This window comes from Amblyomma americanum, chromosome 8 (assembly GCF_052857255.1).
Source record: "Amblyomma americanum isolate KBUSLIRL-KWMA chromosome 8, ASM5285725v1, whole genome shotgun sequence".
Taxonomy (NCBI): Eukaryota; Metazoa; Arthropoda; class Arachnida; order Ixodida; family Ixodidae; genus Amblyomma; species Amblyomma americanum.
The window spans coordinates 49182220-49198857 of record NC_135504.1 but is presented as its reverse complement, the minus strand read 5'-3'; the positions used below and the strand labels follow the sequence as shown (position 1 = coordinate 49198857).

At 46.0% G+C, this 16638-nt stretch overlaps 1 protein-coding gene across 1 annotated transcript in view; it reads left to right on the top strand.

Annotated features, from left to right (window-relative positions):
- The window catches only part of Cht7 (chitinase 7), a 166224-nt gene that overhangs the window by 144305 nt on the left and 5281 nt on the right, over positions 1-16638 (top strand). The window contains exons 7-15 of the mRNA XM_077634734.1: positions 976-1095; positions 1693-1987; positions 3235-3544; positions 7568-7691; positions 8410-8534; positions 9069-9192; positions 11449-11634; positions 14121-14240; positions 15414-15606. Of these exons, the coding sequence (XP_077490860.1) occupies positions 976-1095; positions 1693-1987; positions 3235-3544; positions 7568-7691; positions 8410-8534; positions 9069-9192; positions 11449-11634; positions 14121-14240; positions 15414-15606 (1597 nt within the window). The remainder of the gene's footprint in view (positions 1-975; positions 1096-1692; positions 1988-3234; positions 3545-7567; positions 7692-8409; positions 8535-9068; positions 9193-11448; positions 11635-14120; positions 14241-15413; positions 15607-16638) is intronic.

Below are 16638 nucleotides of genomic sequence, written 5' to 3'. Positions count from 1 at the left end.
AAAAATAAATGCAGCCTAATGACAAAATTAAGACCCTATTCAATGTACTACGATTACGGTATGCGACTTAGCACGCATTACTGAATTTTCCCTCTATCCTTCACTCCGCAGCGGTGGCCTGCTGGTTTCAGTACCTGCTTCGTATGCGGGCAGTCTAAAAAGTGTCTTCGCGACACAGTGCCCGGTTTTTATGAGATGAAATACATGAAAAATTAGCGTTTAACTGAATATTCTTAAAAGAAAAAAAAACACTTTGCACCATAGCACTCTGTGCCCGAGGCTACCCTTGCGCAATTCACCATCAGCCTGACTGTTTCCACTGCAGAAAAAAGCCTCTCCCATGTCGCTCTATTAACCTTGCCCTTTGCCTACCGTGGTCACCTTATACGCGTAAACTTCTTAATCTCATCCGCCCACTTAACTCTCTGCCATAAATCCAGTGTGTTACCCTTAATGACCTTTGGTTATTTTTCCTTCTCACGGTGGCTCAGTGGTTATGGCGCTCGGCTGCTGACGCGAAAGACGCGGGTTCAATCCTGGCCGTGGTGGTCGAATTTCGATGGAGGCGAAATTCTAGAGACCCGTGTACTGAGCGATGTCAGTGCACGTTAAAGAACCCCAGGTGGTCGACACTTACGGAGCCCTCCACTACGGCGTCCCTCATAGCCTGACTTGCTATGGGACGTCAAACGCCATAAACCTAACCATTATATGCGCTCTCCGCGTCCATTGTTTGTGCCATTAATATTTATCAACTGACTCTTAGTCTCGAAATGTAATATTTGACACACATACCGGAACATCACCTACCTTCTGGGCTCTGTGGGATCCTGCCCTGAGAGATATTTGATGGCTCACTTTTTGCAGCCGTGTACAGTCACATTAGTTAGAGAACAGCACCCCACCAATGCATATTACTTCTATGCAGGTACAGTTTGCATCAAATGCTGTTTGTGTTGGCTTCTATTTTCGCAGATATGTGATATGCTGAAGAAAGGCGCTGAGTACGTCTGGGACGACGAGCAGCTGGTACCGTACGCCTACCTCGGTAACCAGTGGGTTGGCTTCGACGACGAGAGGAGCATCAGGGCAAAGGTGCGACATCGAACCACAGCTGTACTAAGCATGCACTGCTGATAGCTTTAGCACGCAAACTTTTCCGAAGCATCGACCTTTAGCTGCCACAATTTTTACTTCACAGAAATTTGCCTTGCATGAAACCATCGGTCCTTCACATCTCTTTTCCAGTATTGTGTCAGTAAATCTTACACTTATATTCTACAAACTTTGCCCTCGGTGTATCTGCCGACCATATCGCTTCGTATGCAGAGGCACTTTCGCATACCACGGAGGCCCCACAATTACAGATCACAGTGCAGGATTGCAGCAGGAAGGCTAAGAAGTTAAGCTGAATAGCTTTTGCTAAATACAGTTTTGAAAGTGTTCGGAATATTTGCCATCCAGTACCATTTCGGCATAGACAGAAAATGGCAAGCAGCAGTCGGGATATCCGAGTTTAATATAGTGAGTTTATTTAGTAAACTCCTCAAATCACACCGAAATCCTTTTGTCCAATTTTTCCCTCAGGCGGTTTTCTAACAGGCACTGCAGCAATTCTCCAGCCTATTCTATATTTTAGTTTCACCTTCAACATGATATGATCGCTCCTTCTTGCTCGCGCCGCCTGTATAGATGAATTGGATCAAGACAAACGGCTACGCCGGAGCCATGGTCTGGACCGTGGACATGGACGACTTCCGCGGCCGATGCACAACAAAGACGTGGCCGCTTATCGGCGCCATGGCCGAGGAGCTGCTGGGAAGACCCAGCCGGGGCCCGAAGAACCTGCTTCCAATCGTAAAAAAGCCGCGAACCACGGGTGGGAAACCCGCAACGACCACGACGGCGCCCAACGCTCTCAAGAGGGCCGACACCCTCAAGCCAGCCTCGTCCACGTTGCCCGTCAAGGACGAGGCTGCTGAACCAGGTGAGTCCGTAACCACGCTTCTTGCATGACGCTTCAGCGTTTGAACAGAGCCCGGTATCTTTTCTTTTTGCGAATAAAGGACCCAAGAAAACATGTTTTCATACGGTTACTAAAACGTTGGCACTAAATGTTTCACACTCGGTTGGGTGGAAGGTGTGCCCGCTTCTGACATGCGGGTAGTTACGAATATCTTGCTCTTTATTTATGCTGAATTTATTGTGTGGCATATGCACGTGTGGCATATGCACCAGGCTCTTGGGTACTTACGTCGAAATTTCTTTGGTGCGCCCCTGCCGATAAAACTAACACTCTACAAAACATTAGTGCGGCCAAAGCTAGAATATCCATGCCCAATACGGGATCCCAGTCAAATCACATAAATAAACACACTTGAATCCATTGAAAATCGCGAAGCACGTATCATCTTATCTAGCTATTCCCGTCAAGCCAGCATTACCTCCATGAAAAGCACCCTTGCCCTGCCGGACCTTTCATGTAATGTATCATCACAACCCTGTATTAAAGGATCATCTTTTTGCTCGCCCATCATACATATCCTCTCGTTCTGACCCCATGTTTAAAGTTGCTGTTCCATTTTTCAGAACAAAAGCATGTCATAATTCATTTATTCCCAAAACCAGCGCAGACTTGAGTGACCGTCTTTCCTCCATCGCTGCCATTTCTGAGAGTAAAAAATTCACGATCACTACTTTCTGCCGTTTTGTAAAATAATATCCTATAATATGCACTGATTATGTTATGTACCATTATCACTGCTTTCTGCAATGCCTCCGAGCCTGGAAAATATTCGAAATAAATAAATAAATAAACAAATAAATAAATTGGGACCGTAACATACATGAAAGGACTACCCAGAGCATCTAGACAACTATGCTAAAAAGAAAGCTTTGTTGAAATACTTTACATAGGACAACAAGCATTTGCAGTCCATTGTCATGAAAGGCTCCGTCGGTTTTGATTTAAAAGGCAATGGGGAGTAAAAATTAGAACACCCATTTTTATATGTTAAAAATATTGATGCAATTAGCACAAACAGTGTGAACGACGGCGCCTCACTTGCAAAGCCTTGTTCACAATGGTGGCTTTGACTACCTATGTGCTGCACAAGTTCCCTATAAACGCTGGTCTGCATAACTCAAAGCGCCGTACGAGTAACTACACAGGCAAGAGCTAGCATCTGGGCGCCTTTGTCACTCTGCTGCTCACTTTAATTGCTTTTCGCGCAGACACCAATGCCCGCGTCGTGTGCTACTACACCAACTGGTCTTCCAAGCGCAAGGCCAAGGGACACTACGAGCCGGAGGACATCGACCCTACGCTGTGCACGCATGTCATCTATGCGTTCGCCAACATCAAGGAGTACAAGATTGTGTCCACCGAGCCAGTGGACGAAGGAGACGGTGGCGCCAAGAAGGGCTTCTGGGAGCGCATCGTGGCCCTCAAGGCCAAGAATCCGCTGCTTAGGGTCATGCTGGCAGTCGGAGGCTGGATGCTGGGATCGGCACCATTCAGGGAGGTCACCGAGAACTCCTACAGGTCAGTCCTCGCACACCCACAGGTTCAACTATTTTCGTGTAGGAACTCCTTAGCGTTTCCAAATGGACAATTCTGAAATTTCGGAGCAGGTGTGGTACAGGTCGTACTCTGTGTTCCGTTGCGGCTGCGCAAAGCGCTTTTTCGCCGTAAACTTGGCAACTGATACATTTGTTACTGATGATTGCTAGTTGTTAAGGACCATTCGATACTTATTATTTGCTCACAGTCGTTACTGGAGTACAGCGCTTGGCGATATAATTGCCCTTGCTATTATTCATCATACTATGAGCTCGATTAAAATCCTACAGCGCACGTCTTGCAGCGTATAACTATATCCAGCGAAACCGGCACCATGGAGCTCTTGGTCACTGTGAGTAGAGCTACCACTCAAGAAGCGCCTCTCCTTAAGCCATGTTAAGGTTTACGGCTATTGTTGTATCTAGCTGTGCTGCCTTACCTTTCCGGTGTGCTTCCGTAGCAATATGCCTTAGGAAGAAGTTGAGCAAATACATATGATCAGAAGGAAATCTCGCAATCGTTACACCGGCATATGTTCCGGGGAAATTTCCAGCGTTGTGCAACATCGACGGGCATTAGTTTGGCTGGCATCGGCTAACAGACACATGGACCACCTTGACAGCGCTATTAAAAAAAAAAAAAACGGGACGCTGAGAAAGGGTGATTAACTGCGGAGATATCGCGCACGCATCATAGCCAGACACCAAGCAAGGGCACGAAGCAAGGACGTCGCCTCCATGGTACAGCGGGCAGGATATATATTCGAGGGAAAACTTGGTGTAAAGGTGCGATCGGTTCAGCACGCCACAATCCAAACTGTCGGCTCACGACTAAGTTAAGGAAACCTTGCAGGACAAGGTCCTGTTATGGTTGAGTGCGCATCAGCGGTAAGAGGTCAGAGGTCAGCATCAGAGGTCAGCGCGCATCAAGCACAGGTCAAGGCGCCAGACAGTTTTGACTTCCACGACCAGCCTGTGGCGGGACGACCCACACGCAGTGGCGTGCGTCCATACTGGCTTCAGCGGTGACTGCACGGCAAACCAATTTCCTTCGGGTGTGCGTTTGCCCAAGGCCCTGGCAAACGCACACGCTGGGAACTGCTGCATGGTTGCCGCCGCCAGCTGTCGTCTTGTCATAGCACTATAACGGTCACGATGGCGTAACGCCTCTACTTTTTGCATGTTGGCGCCGATCCGACCCGCAAATTTTCGAAAAAGTAGTTGGAGAAAGGAGTTAGGTCTTGAACATTTCCGCCGTTGTTGACAGCTGCCGTCAGTATATTTGCGCGGAGCGGCTTGTCGGCAGCGAACCTATTATTCCAGAATACTCAAGCGTATTTATTTGTAGTTGTAATCCAAGAATTGTACCCTCTTGCAATCTGGAGGTAGCGAAGGCCTACTGAGATCAGGAGCAGTATTAATTCAAGGCCAAATTATCCATAAAGTGTAAGGTGGGACGAAAATTAAGATGTCGGCAGAGACAGCAGGAACTTTAAATCAAGTGTTACAAACTTTGATGTTGCAATCCAGAGTAAGAATTCTATGCACTACGAGATAGAGCTGCAATATTAATGCGTGGTAGACTTGAAATAACGGCTGCAATACGGGCTACGAGAAGAACGCGCCGAAAACTAATCTGATATCCCCAAACCAGCCCCGGAGCAAAACCTGCGAGCGCTTGGCCTGCACAGGAAGAGGATCGACGGAGTGCGGACAGAAATAATTCTAGTGTGTACACAATTCAAGGAGGCTGTTTCAAAACTCACTAAATACACAGAAAATTTCTTCTGAAAATAAAAGAATAAATCAGAACATACATGATGGAAGTACAAAACGCAACAAGCTGGAGGGCGCTAAAGCATATAATTCATGACGGTGAAACAGAGAAATGGCACACGGCCGAAAAAGGGAAGAATGTAGGGCACAGTGTTTTCTAACGTCTAAGTCTATTTCAACAAAACACGGGTCCGTTTCCGCGAGAAAAATTAAAAAAACAATAAATAGGAAAGAAAGACAACCAAGTAAACATCAACCATGATAGTCCCCGATCCACCAATTAAGGAGTAAGGAAAGGAAAAAAATAAGAGACATGTAAAATAGAAGTTCTTTTCGGAGATTGTTATTTAGCCTACGGAGATGTATAGATCACCTTGGTGGCCAGGTTCATAATAAGAAGCATTGCTGTATTGAAATAAAAACACGGAAGTGAAACGTCCTCCCCACTACGCCCCCACAAAAGGTATCTCATGTCTGCATCGTCTTAAGGAAAAAAATAAGAGACATGTAAAATAGCAGTTCTTTTCGGAGATTGTTATTTAGCCTACGGAGATGTATAGATCACCTTGGTGGCCAGGTTAATAATAAGAAGCCTTGCTGTATTGAAATAAAAATGCGGAAGTGAAACGTCCTCCCCACTACGCCCCCACAAAAGGTATCTCATGTCTGCATCGTCTTTGAAGCAGTGCCAACGTATTACTCAATAGCAGGGAATCGATACAGCGTCGTGATCCCAAGGGCGGGTTACACCATAAGCCGGAAGGATTGGCTCTTGCACCATCCGCCGAACATTGCCAACACGGCGCGTTCGATGATGAGCGACATTGAAGACCTCTTGAACGCTGCTTTCTTCGAAGGCCAAACAGCGATAGACGCGTTGCGGGGCAATGGGGCGCTCACAATCCAATCAATGTGAGAAGGAGGCTTAAACGCCCAGGAAACGGCTCGACATAGGTTTACAAACAGAACCGACCGTGAAGAAAACTTGGCGAAGCCTACATCGCACAAGCCATTCGCTCGTCACGAGTCGGTGCTGATGCGTTCTCACGACCCCGGGTCGGTAGTGGCGCATGGGGTCGAAAGGTGGCCATTGCGGTTCAGAGGTGAGAGGCCGATGCTAAAGAGGAAGGAAGCAGACAGTGCATTCGCGGCGCAGCGTTCGCGAGCCAAGGTTACGCAACGAGAATCGTTTCCTCTCGCGTAGAACGCGAAGGTCGCGCTTGCCAGCGAGTTATGGCCTCCTATGTCGTGGTGCGTAAGGCACGGACGTCGCGAGGGAAGGTGCGTCGCGCCCGTGGAGGCTCGTTGTTTGCTTGACGGATGTTCCACTGATCCCGTGGAAAGACACGTCGTAGGCGCCGAGTGTCGTAAGGTCGCGTTATGTCAGAGAATTAGGCAGAGGCGTAGCCAGTGCTGGGGTGTCATTCGCACCGTGAAAGTTGCAGTAAAGACGTCTAGAGAGACTAGAAGCTGCGCCTTGTTGACTTAACGGGGACTTCTGCATGTGACAGTTGCTTTGCACAACACTGAGCTTAGAACACTGACCACGATGAAAGGCACCTGTGATATGTCGAAGCATCGAGGCTCACCATACGCGTGTACCCTTTTTCAGTGAAACGTTACTACGTACACTTCAAGTTAAAAAAAATAGAAACCAAGGAGAGGCTTCTTGGACCACGGTGCGAGCGTTCCACGTTACCATAAAAAGGAGGTCACGTTCTAATCGCTGCGAGGTTCAGTAATTCCACGGGTGCTGGATGAGCCCCATTACGCGGCTTAAAAGCAGACGGCTTGATCTGTATATTTTCAGAGTGCGAGTATTTGGGTAATACATTGCCTGTGTTTAAAGCAAGTAAATGATATTATTAGTGCAATGTTCAAAGAAATCTCCGAAAACAAAATTTGCAGCCATGTGAGAAGTATTTTTAAAAATTCGTAGTGTATTGGGGATACACTCGAGATGTTGTGTTAAGAATACCACGACTGTGCCAAGGCATCATATTGTGAGAATCCGTCGAAAGCACCGCTTCTTTTGTAATTAAATTCTCAGGATGTGTGCCTTAATAGGCACTTACAACGCGGCCGCGCCTATAACACACATATTCAGCACGCAAACATTCAATACCGTGCAGTCTATAACATTGAAAATGTTGGTAAAAGGATTTAACAGCTCGACCATTCAAAGCTTGAATGCTGTTTACGCTTTAAAGTGAATGCACTTCGGTTACAGGCAATCACTGTTTGTCTTCAACGCCATCGACTTCCTGAGAGAAAAGGGCTTTGACGGACTTGACGTCGACTGGGAGTTCCCCCGCGGCGCTGACGACAAGAAGAGGCTGGCGGGCCTGATCAAGGTTGGTCCATCTCTCTTGCATCTCAATGCACAGGACACGACGCATGAAGAACAGGAAGCTCACCCTCCCGTCAAGAGCATGGAGCCCGAAGAACTTGAATCTTATCTGCGTCAGAGTCACATGATCGTTACAACACGTGCAGATCGTTTAAAGCTAATTAGATACGTGACGTCCTATTTGTAGTTTCTATGAAGCCAGATATTTATGGCTGAAAATTGGTGGCGAACTGACGCCATTGCTTTCTAGTTTCCTTAAGAAGATTGGCCCCATATAATGACGTGGTCTTCCTTCGCTTAGAATAATCTGTATGAGGCATTTTAAAAGCCATAATTTCTTAACACTTAGTATTTGTCAAAATGTCATTCCTTGACTCCTACTGAAATAATTCGGCCTTTGAAGAAAGGAGAGTAGTTGTCTTAAATCGTGCTTTTTTTGTGGATCGCAAGGCACTCCTGGGCAGCACGCCTTCACAAATTGGGTGGCTGCTAGCTACCGGTTATAGCGCGGAAAGTTTCAGTGCGAGACAGAACCGTAATAGAAGAACGTCTACAACTTTATTTAGTATGGTAGTGAAACAACAATAAGCCAATAAACTGTAGCAAAAAAATACACGGGGCAAACATTGAAAGGCGGAAAAACAAAATAATGGCCATTAATCCTTAAGAGCCGTCGAGATGTTCGAACATTTATGCATGTGTTATTTGAATTCTTCCCGCAGGAGCTGAAGGTAGCCTTTGACGGCGAAGCACTGGCGTCTAAGAAGCCCAGGCTCCTCCTCTCCATGGCTGCACCGGCCAGCTTCGAGGCCATTTCTGCCGGATACGATGTCGAAGAGTTGAACAAGTGAGATTGTGTTCCTTAAGTTAATGTAAGGAAGACAAATTCAGTAGCTTTGCTTAGCCCCGACATCCCGTGTAAATCGGCCTTCAAAGTAAGCTGGTTGAGGCCACAATTTACACTTATTGTATATTGGTTATGCCTAATTAGATTAATCTTTATAGCATTTCCTGAAAGAACCAGTTTTTATAGTGACTGAGGTAAAAGAAGGTAATTAGGTACAAAACGGTGAAGTTAGGTAAAAGCAGTTAAACCGGGTTGGGGCGGCCTTCACATGCCATGGATTTTGCGCTAAGCGGACAAAGATCAGTAAGCACGAATACGCATTGTTAGGGCCTCAAACAGTCCTCGAAAGAGTATAAATTTAAAAGGTTTTTTGGGGACCACGCGTGCATTTTATATTCGAACCAGCACGAGCAACCGCTGAACAAGATGTACCACAAGCTTATTATTATTATTTGACATTTATTAAGTAGACTAAAGTGGATTGAAGTTCACCTTTTAGCTTGAGTGTTGCTTCACCGCAGTTTCCGAATGCAGGCATGTGGACATGATCAACATGATGACTTACGACTTCCACGGCGACTGGGAACGCCAGGTGGGGCACCACAGCCCACTTTTCCCACTGTACACAGCCAGCAATTTCCAGAAGAAGCTCACAGTGGTAAGCTTACTGTCTCCCTGCTTTCTTTGAAGATGCAAATGCCGTTAGTCTAACCATTAGATGTGCACCTTTTGTGAGAAGAACAGAGACAATTTCGTGACTTCTCCGAGCAGTTTTCCGGTCGCATTTTCTTATTCATGGGAAGATCTTAGCGCTTCAATGTCTTAAGTAAAGAGGAAAATTCAATAAATTCTTGCTAAACTTCATAGGAAATAACAGTACAGGAAATACTACACAAATAACAGAAAACCGATGATGCAAAGCGCACATGAAAGGAACTTACAAAGAACTGAAAGTCCGTGGAACACAGAAGGCACACCTGAACCGCACATTAAGAGAAAGAATGAAGGGCTCTAAAAGAAAAATAGTGTGGCGGAAGAGAACTGTTACGGAATGAGCTGCTGGTATCTCTAGTGACAACACGAAAAGGAGGACGTTAGCGTACAGCTACAGCGTGCAGCGTACAGAAAGGAGAAGTGCGCTTTCTACTTCTTCCGAAAAATTTTTCGCCTCGACGAATACCCTTAGGATTTTTCGTTTTGTGCTCAAAATAACAAGATTCTTTCTTGTCTGAGCACTCTTTTCTTTTACACGGCAGCTACTTATATATTCCGCAGCATTGAGCTGTACATGCTTATTCACAACGGGTGTGCAACGCGGAATTCGTAAAGGGAGCAGTTCTTCGGGGTGCCAAAGCAAACGGCACAACATGATGAAGAACAACTATTTGAACTGCCAGGAGCCGAACACTAACGAGGCTACGTTAAGGGACAAAACGCGTGAAATGGATCTCTAAGGCGGGTACTCTGTGAAATACGTATTTTCGAAGCTTTGCAAATGTTGGTCTCCCTCGGGCAGCTTATTTACACATTTCACAAATCTCCTACGTTCTTAAATAAAGGAAAGTTGAATTACACCCATGAGCTAGAGGCATCCTAATTAAGGGAACTGAAGCTGCAGAATGTTAAACGAAAGCTTCCATGTGGTTTTACTGTCTTATTAGCAAAGCAAACGATATTTACAAATAATATATTTTCAGAAGAAAGATCGGCAGTGTTGGTGCTTAAGCAGGTGTCTGGCTGGCAGTGAAAGGTTTTGTACCAAAAAGGCTTTGCCCGCGAAAAGCTGGTAGACGCCGGTGAATTTAAGAGCAGGAGCCTGCAGGGGTGCACATAAAACTGCAGTTGCTGCCACCCTTCTGACATCGAATATTCAATTGTAATGACAATTACTTATCGGCAGAGATTGAATAGGCATATGACGGGCTAGCATCTGCCACTTGTCGGATGTCTCAGCTAAAGTTCCTAGCAGATGCAAGACTAGTAGGAGGTAATACATTCTTTTCTTGCTTATGGTGCGGCACCCTGCAGCACATAACCTTTACAATTTGTCGTTAGTCGATTCTTGTGGCGTCTAGCCGTGCGGGTATATTCAAGCTTTTTCCCCAGCAAAAATTTCTTATTGAAACGCTGCAAATATAAACACGGTACAGTAAACAGATGCTAGCGTTTATAATGACGCTAAAAGCAAGAAATCTCTAGGCACAAGGGAGTCTAGAGCAGTTCCTACATCGCTTGCAGCGAGTGCTAAGCTTTGCAATGGTCGTGTAAATATGACGAAGTTCGCTCTTCTTTATTCTACCAGAGTCACAAAATTTTACACGCGAGAAACATATGCGACAAAAACGTTGTAAAGTAAACTGTGGTAGGCAGGCGAGCAAAAAGCCATGGTTCGATGCCTTGATAGGCCCCATCTCCTATAAAACAATTTTCTACATCAACAGTGGCAGCAGGGAAAAGTGGAATGTCACCAACAGCATATCACCAAACAGAATATCATGTAGTGGCTAAAAGAAAAAAGAAAAAGACAATTTAAAAACTTGTCATATGATTTAAAAATTTTACACTCAATGAACATCAATCGCAGTTGCATGAAGCGATCATGAAGCGAAGTTCTAAACACGACAGCTCTAGGGCAGTACTGCTTATAGGAGTGAATTAAGGGCTCAAAGTAAAAAGTGGTTGTAATAAAACTTGCTTATTCTGACAAAATGCCATGAAAACATCTGTGTATAAAAGTGTATAACTTCACGCATCCACAAAAAAGACACCGGCTTCTGCAAAGTTAACGTCATCTTGCTTAGACCCAGGTAAAAAATGAAACGTAGCACCAAAATAACAATGGCAACACAATGGCTCAATCGCTTTGTTTGAAAAGCTTGTAAACTTGACGTCCCTCTTTTGTGTAACCAACCAGGACTACAGCGCGGGAGAGTGGGTCCGCAAGGGTGCCAGCAAGGAGAAGCTTCTGGTGGGCATCCCCACGTACGGGCGCACCTTCACGCTTGGGGACAACAACCTAACGGACATCGGAGCGCCTTCCACGGCGGGTGGAAAACCCGGCAACTACACGGGCGAGACGGGATTCCTCTCTTTCTTCGAGGTGAGCCCTACTCTCGGCGTTTTTTTTTCGTATTATCTTTTTTCGTGTTAACTCCTTTCAAAAGAAAAACGAAGCCGAGGCAAAATGCGTAGAACCTGACTCAGCCTTGGCTCCCTGATAATAGAACACCACCCGCCTAGTCTACAGTCGTGAGCATTATGAGCGGAAATAAAGATTGAGCATTCATTTACTGATTACTCCATAATTATGTGTAACAAGCACATATTTTCCCCTTTCTAACTAATTTTCATCTTGGAGTGTAATATCAAAAAGACATTCTCAAATTTATTCTCGAAATAAATGGAAAATTCGCAGTTTTTTACAGAACGTTTGTTCCCTCTCAGTTGCTCATGATTTCCATAGAACACTAAGGAACGCATAAGGAAGCACACTTGGCAATAACTCTTGAATGATACCTCGCATATAGACTTCGCAATTAACGCTTAAGACCCGAAGTGATAAGGAAATGTACACCCTTCGCAAAATATGAGCCCAGAGGGGTCTGCTTCTAAGCCATCCCGTGCGGATCATTATGTTTCCCAGCGTTTGTGTTGCCGATCACAATATTAAAGAAACTCTGATCCTCTCTTCAGTGCATATTAGGACTTCCAAGGATGCTTCAAGAGCCCCTTGCTCGACTCAATAGCAAGCCGCCTGGGCTCCAAACTTTTGAAAAAGGCTGTATGTACACTGACAGCAACGTTCTGCTTGCAAGATGCCTAAATTACATTTGATATGTAGGGAGGGCTCTCCGAGCTGTTGAGTGCGTTTAAAGGCTTGGGTCGATATGCTTGTAGACTATTCACATAGAATGATGCAATGAATTCCACTGGAGGGTGAGCGGGTTAAGAAAGCCGTGTCAATCATTCTGTCATTGGTGCTCATTGACTTGTTTATTTTATAACCGAGTCTTTACAACATGTTCGACATTAACGCCAATGCAATCGTATGCTTCCTGGTCGGACTAGCCTAAAGTGTAGAGAGTAGTTCTAACATAACCAAACCGACTCAGCTAGGACTAACAAGGAAAAAATTACTGATGATTCTGATACTTCCTAACGCGAATGTTGAGCGCAGCTGCTTAGGTGTTTTGATTTTTGCACGCACTTCTTCGAAGCTGGAACTATGGTAAAAGCTGACCGATGGCGCTATACGTCCTTCGTGGTTATCGTGCGCTCCGCGTCTATTCATCACTTGGCGCCGAAGCAGGCGTGCACACACACACAGAGCATCCACAGTACAAACGCTTTATCGCTTTCCCGCCTAAGTTCGCGTCGCCATCAGACAGGCGAAGGGTGAAGTTTCCGGAATTTTCGAGTTCGTTCTCTCCAAAGCAGTGCCTCCGCGCGCGAGCTGAGAGGGAATCACACAACATGCACTAGGTTACGCGCTCGCCGTTGGTAAAAAGGAGTTGTTTCTCCAAGCTTCTGTGTCCTTCTGCAGCGTTCGCGGGCGTGATTCTTATAGCGCCACGCCGGCTTTTGTCGCGCTACCACGTGCGACTCTACCACCCTCTGTGAGCGAGCGGAGGCACTCTACGCGCCCGCGCGACATGCACGTGTTTGTGTTTAACGTTCGGAGCCTGGTTACGACGATGACGAGGAACGGCGCTAAACCCACGAGTGGACGCTTACGAGCTGCGCTGTAAAACCAATGGAAGAAATGGAAGAAAACGAGACGAAGGGGGTGTCAGCCAGTCTTTGCTTTCGTTACGAAGGAATAACGGGGCTGGCTGAATCTCTCAAACGGGGCTGAACATGCTACAAGCGGCAGAATATCCAAAAGGAAAGAACGCTGGCGCCTAGCAATAACTTCTCTAGAGGTCGTTATTCTGTCCTAGTGCTTTTAGCGCTGATAATGTGTTTTTATTATACTTGTCCGCTTAAACTACGAAGCAAGATACCGCTGAGTAAAGAAAGCTCATTTTATCTGCCTTGAACGCGTGGACACAGAGCACGAGTTTGCCAACTTCAGCCAACTTCGGACGTCAACAAATCACGCAGTGAGATTTGCTTAAAAATCTTATCTATCCGCTGTCGAACGCTAAGAAGTAAGAAATGCATATCTGCATTAAATCTTTGTTCACTTCTTAATGTGAGCTTTCTGAAGTTCAAGCAGCAGCTATATATTCAGGATAGGTGCAAAACTGTCGCATCATTTCGTAGCTAGGGACGGCTTATGGCCTGCTCAAAGTTCTGCCTTCAACAATCGCTAGAAGCATGCATGATAGCCTGATATGATTGTCATCACCCATGACGCCCTCTTCTTAAGCTCGTGCGGCTTTTACAGTCCGACATTTTTTGTTGTTTGGACAAACTGCAGCTTTCCAATTGAATGCCAACAACCTCCAAGTTGCACTGCAATAGTCATTCTCAATAGATGAATTAATTGAATAAACATCTCAATGCACTGTAGTGCGGCCTCATACTCCTGTTTTCAAGTTTCAATAGCAGAGAGATAACAGTGGCCGCCCACGTCCTTTGCAGATCTGTGACCTGTTGCGTTCTGGAGCCACGCTTGTCTGGGACAACGAGCAGATGGTGCCGTACGCCTACAAGGACGACCAGTGGGTCGGCTTCGACGACCAGAGGAGTCTCAAGCTCAAGGTATACGCACGACGTGCTCCTCGTTCACTGCATTACAAACCCGTCAGTACAGTGGGCTGAAAGACACTCACATCGGAGATGAATGAAAAGGGCTATAATTGAGTCGGAAGGCGCGGCAGCTGTGTCAATGTGAGTGGGCGCTTGAACGACATCATGAGCGGGTGGATGAAAGGCGTTAGAAAAGCTGAGAGGAAAGGTGTAAGTACCTATAACGCAATTTGTGCTAGGGAATATGGTGCAATGGCTGCCGCAAACGCTTTAGAAACATTGGCAAAAACTACGGCCACGATCAAGACCACGGGAGAGGAAGAGGTCACAATATGTGGAAGGAGCACTTCTTGCATTCGGAGCTTTGCTTCAACTTGTTTGCGCTCGCTAACATAGCACGCTTAGAGCTTCATGGCTCACTTTATTTTACATGCAGTTAAATATGACTTGAATGAACAATGCTCTAATATTATTGCCGCATATAATTAGAAGGTGGTGTTCAATAATTAAAATAAAATTGTTCCGGCAGAAGTACAGGCTCAGACTTTATCACGTTTGCTGTCACTGGTGCGCCCCATCTCCTTTTAAAAGAATCTTTTTATTATGAGCTAAAGGGAAAGAAATATTTAACAGCTGAAGAATGAATGTGTGGCGCACAAAGGAACCAGTGGCAGTGCGGCTACATTTATTTTACAGTGACGCAGAGCATAGCTTTGGCTGCTGTGCCAGCAAGGCGCCTCCAGCGTTCTGATCGGCTCGCGCTTAAGGTTCTTCATTCTCTTCGCGCAGGCCACTACAGGGAGCTACAAGGTGGCGCTACAAATGCATTGGTGTCGATAAATGGTCTACTTTTGCTTGCCTATTTCTACCGGTCCTCCCATTGTGCGCTTTCTTCTGGTTTGTCAACTCCCGTCCCGTTTCCATCCTTTCATATTCTACCATTCCAGTGCTACACTGTATCCAGGAACACTATCTAAGGAGCTTTCCAACATCATGTTTTCCTCCCTGCCTTGTTGTCTGCTCATGTTACCCTCCCTCTCAGTCTGGAATCTCAGGATATATATGTGGTTTCGTAACAACGTGCCTACTTCGAAAGTAATACAAAATGTGATGCACTTTTTATTCTGACGCTCACCTGCATCTAGATTGCTTGCCCTTACACGCACTCAACATCAACACTCACAGGTCCAGTGGCTGAAGCAGGCTGGCTACGGCGGCGTTATGGTGTGGTCTGTCGACCTGGATGACTTCCGGGGATCATGCACTGGGCAGAGCTACCCGCTTCTGACTGCCATCAAGGAAGAGCTCAAGGGTTACAAGGTGGCCAACCTTGAGGTGGCCTCCTCTAATGTCTTCAACTCGTACGGACAGCTCGTCGGTAAGAGCCGCTCATCGCCACGCTCTTGTTGAGAGCGAGAGAGAAAGCAACACGCGTGTACCAATTTCCCCGAAATAATTTTAATTCGCGGCTACATGTAACGGACCACACAGGAGCATGAATGAGCGGAGGAGCATTCGTTGGCTGGTTCGAGCTCCAACAAGAACCGAACTGAAGGCAGCGTGAACACTCAATTCTTCACGCTGCCTTTGCCTGAGGAGGGCAAACGTGGAAGGACTGGCGCGCTAGCTGGATCCGATATCTCGGGGCCGAGGTTTATGCAACGAAGACCAGCAAGGCCGAGGAACCGAGCTTCTTTCCTGTTTAATGTAGATTTAGCTTTCTTGCGTTCATATCTCAAGCGAGTTTACTATGTCAGAACATGGAATACGGCATCAGACACGGCTAGTCAAGCACTAAAAAGGCGCTATCAGAATTACATGCCTTTAAACAGTCTGATTATCTTTTTTTCAAGAGCGATGGAATGTAAGATTAAAACCTTTGCAACTCTGCTGAGCTTTCAGCACGGGCTTATGCCGGGGAACTAAGCTGGCATTGATGTTCAACAGTGAAGAACGCCCAAATAGATAGGCTAAGTGCCCGCACAGCTGTGAAGGCTGCAGAAAAACACTTGTAGACGTTTGTTCCTTTAAAACTGACTCTATTATCACTGGCCTTTTTAAATGCGCTATTCGTTCGTATTTCCGTTTTATCCGTGACACTCATATGCATTTTTTATCCATGCGGACAAGCATTGTTAGCATGCGTTTCTGTATGGCACTTTCTCTCGCGTGCTACCATTATGGCTCCCGGTAGAGTAGCTTGTGCCATGAGGCAGTACTTCGCTGTATCAGAAGTTGCCTGATCTATTGTGTTGCTTACTTCTTCACGTCGGTGGCCATATCCAGGTTTAATTTACGGCTATTGAATCAGTGCTTAACAATTAGGAGGCGACGAAGGAACTAGTTAAAGGGCAGTTTGTGTTCGCTTTTTTTCTTATCATCAGGTAGGAAATCCACCGAGTAAAGTAAG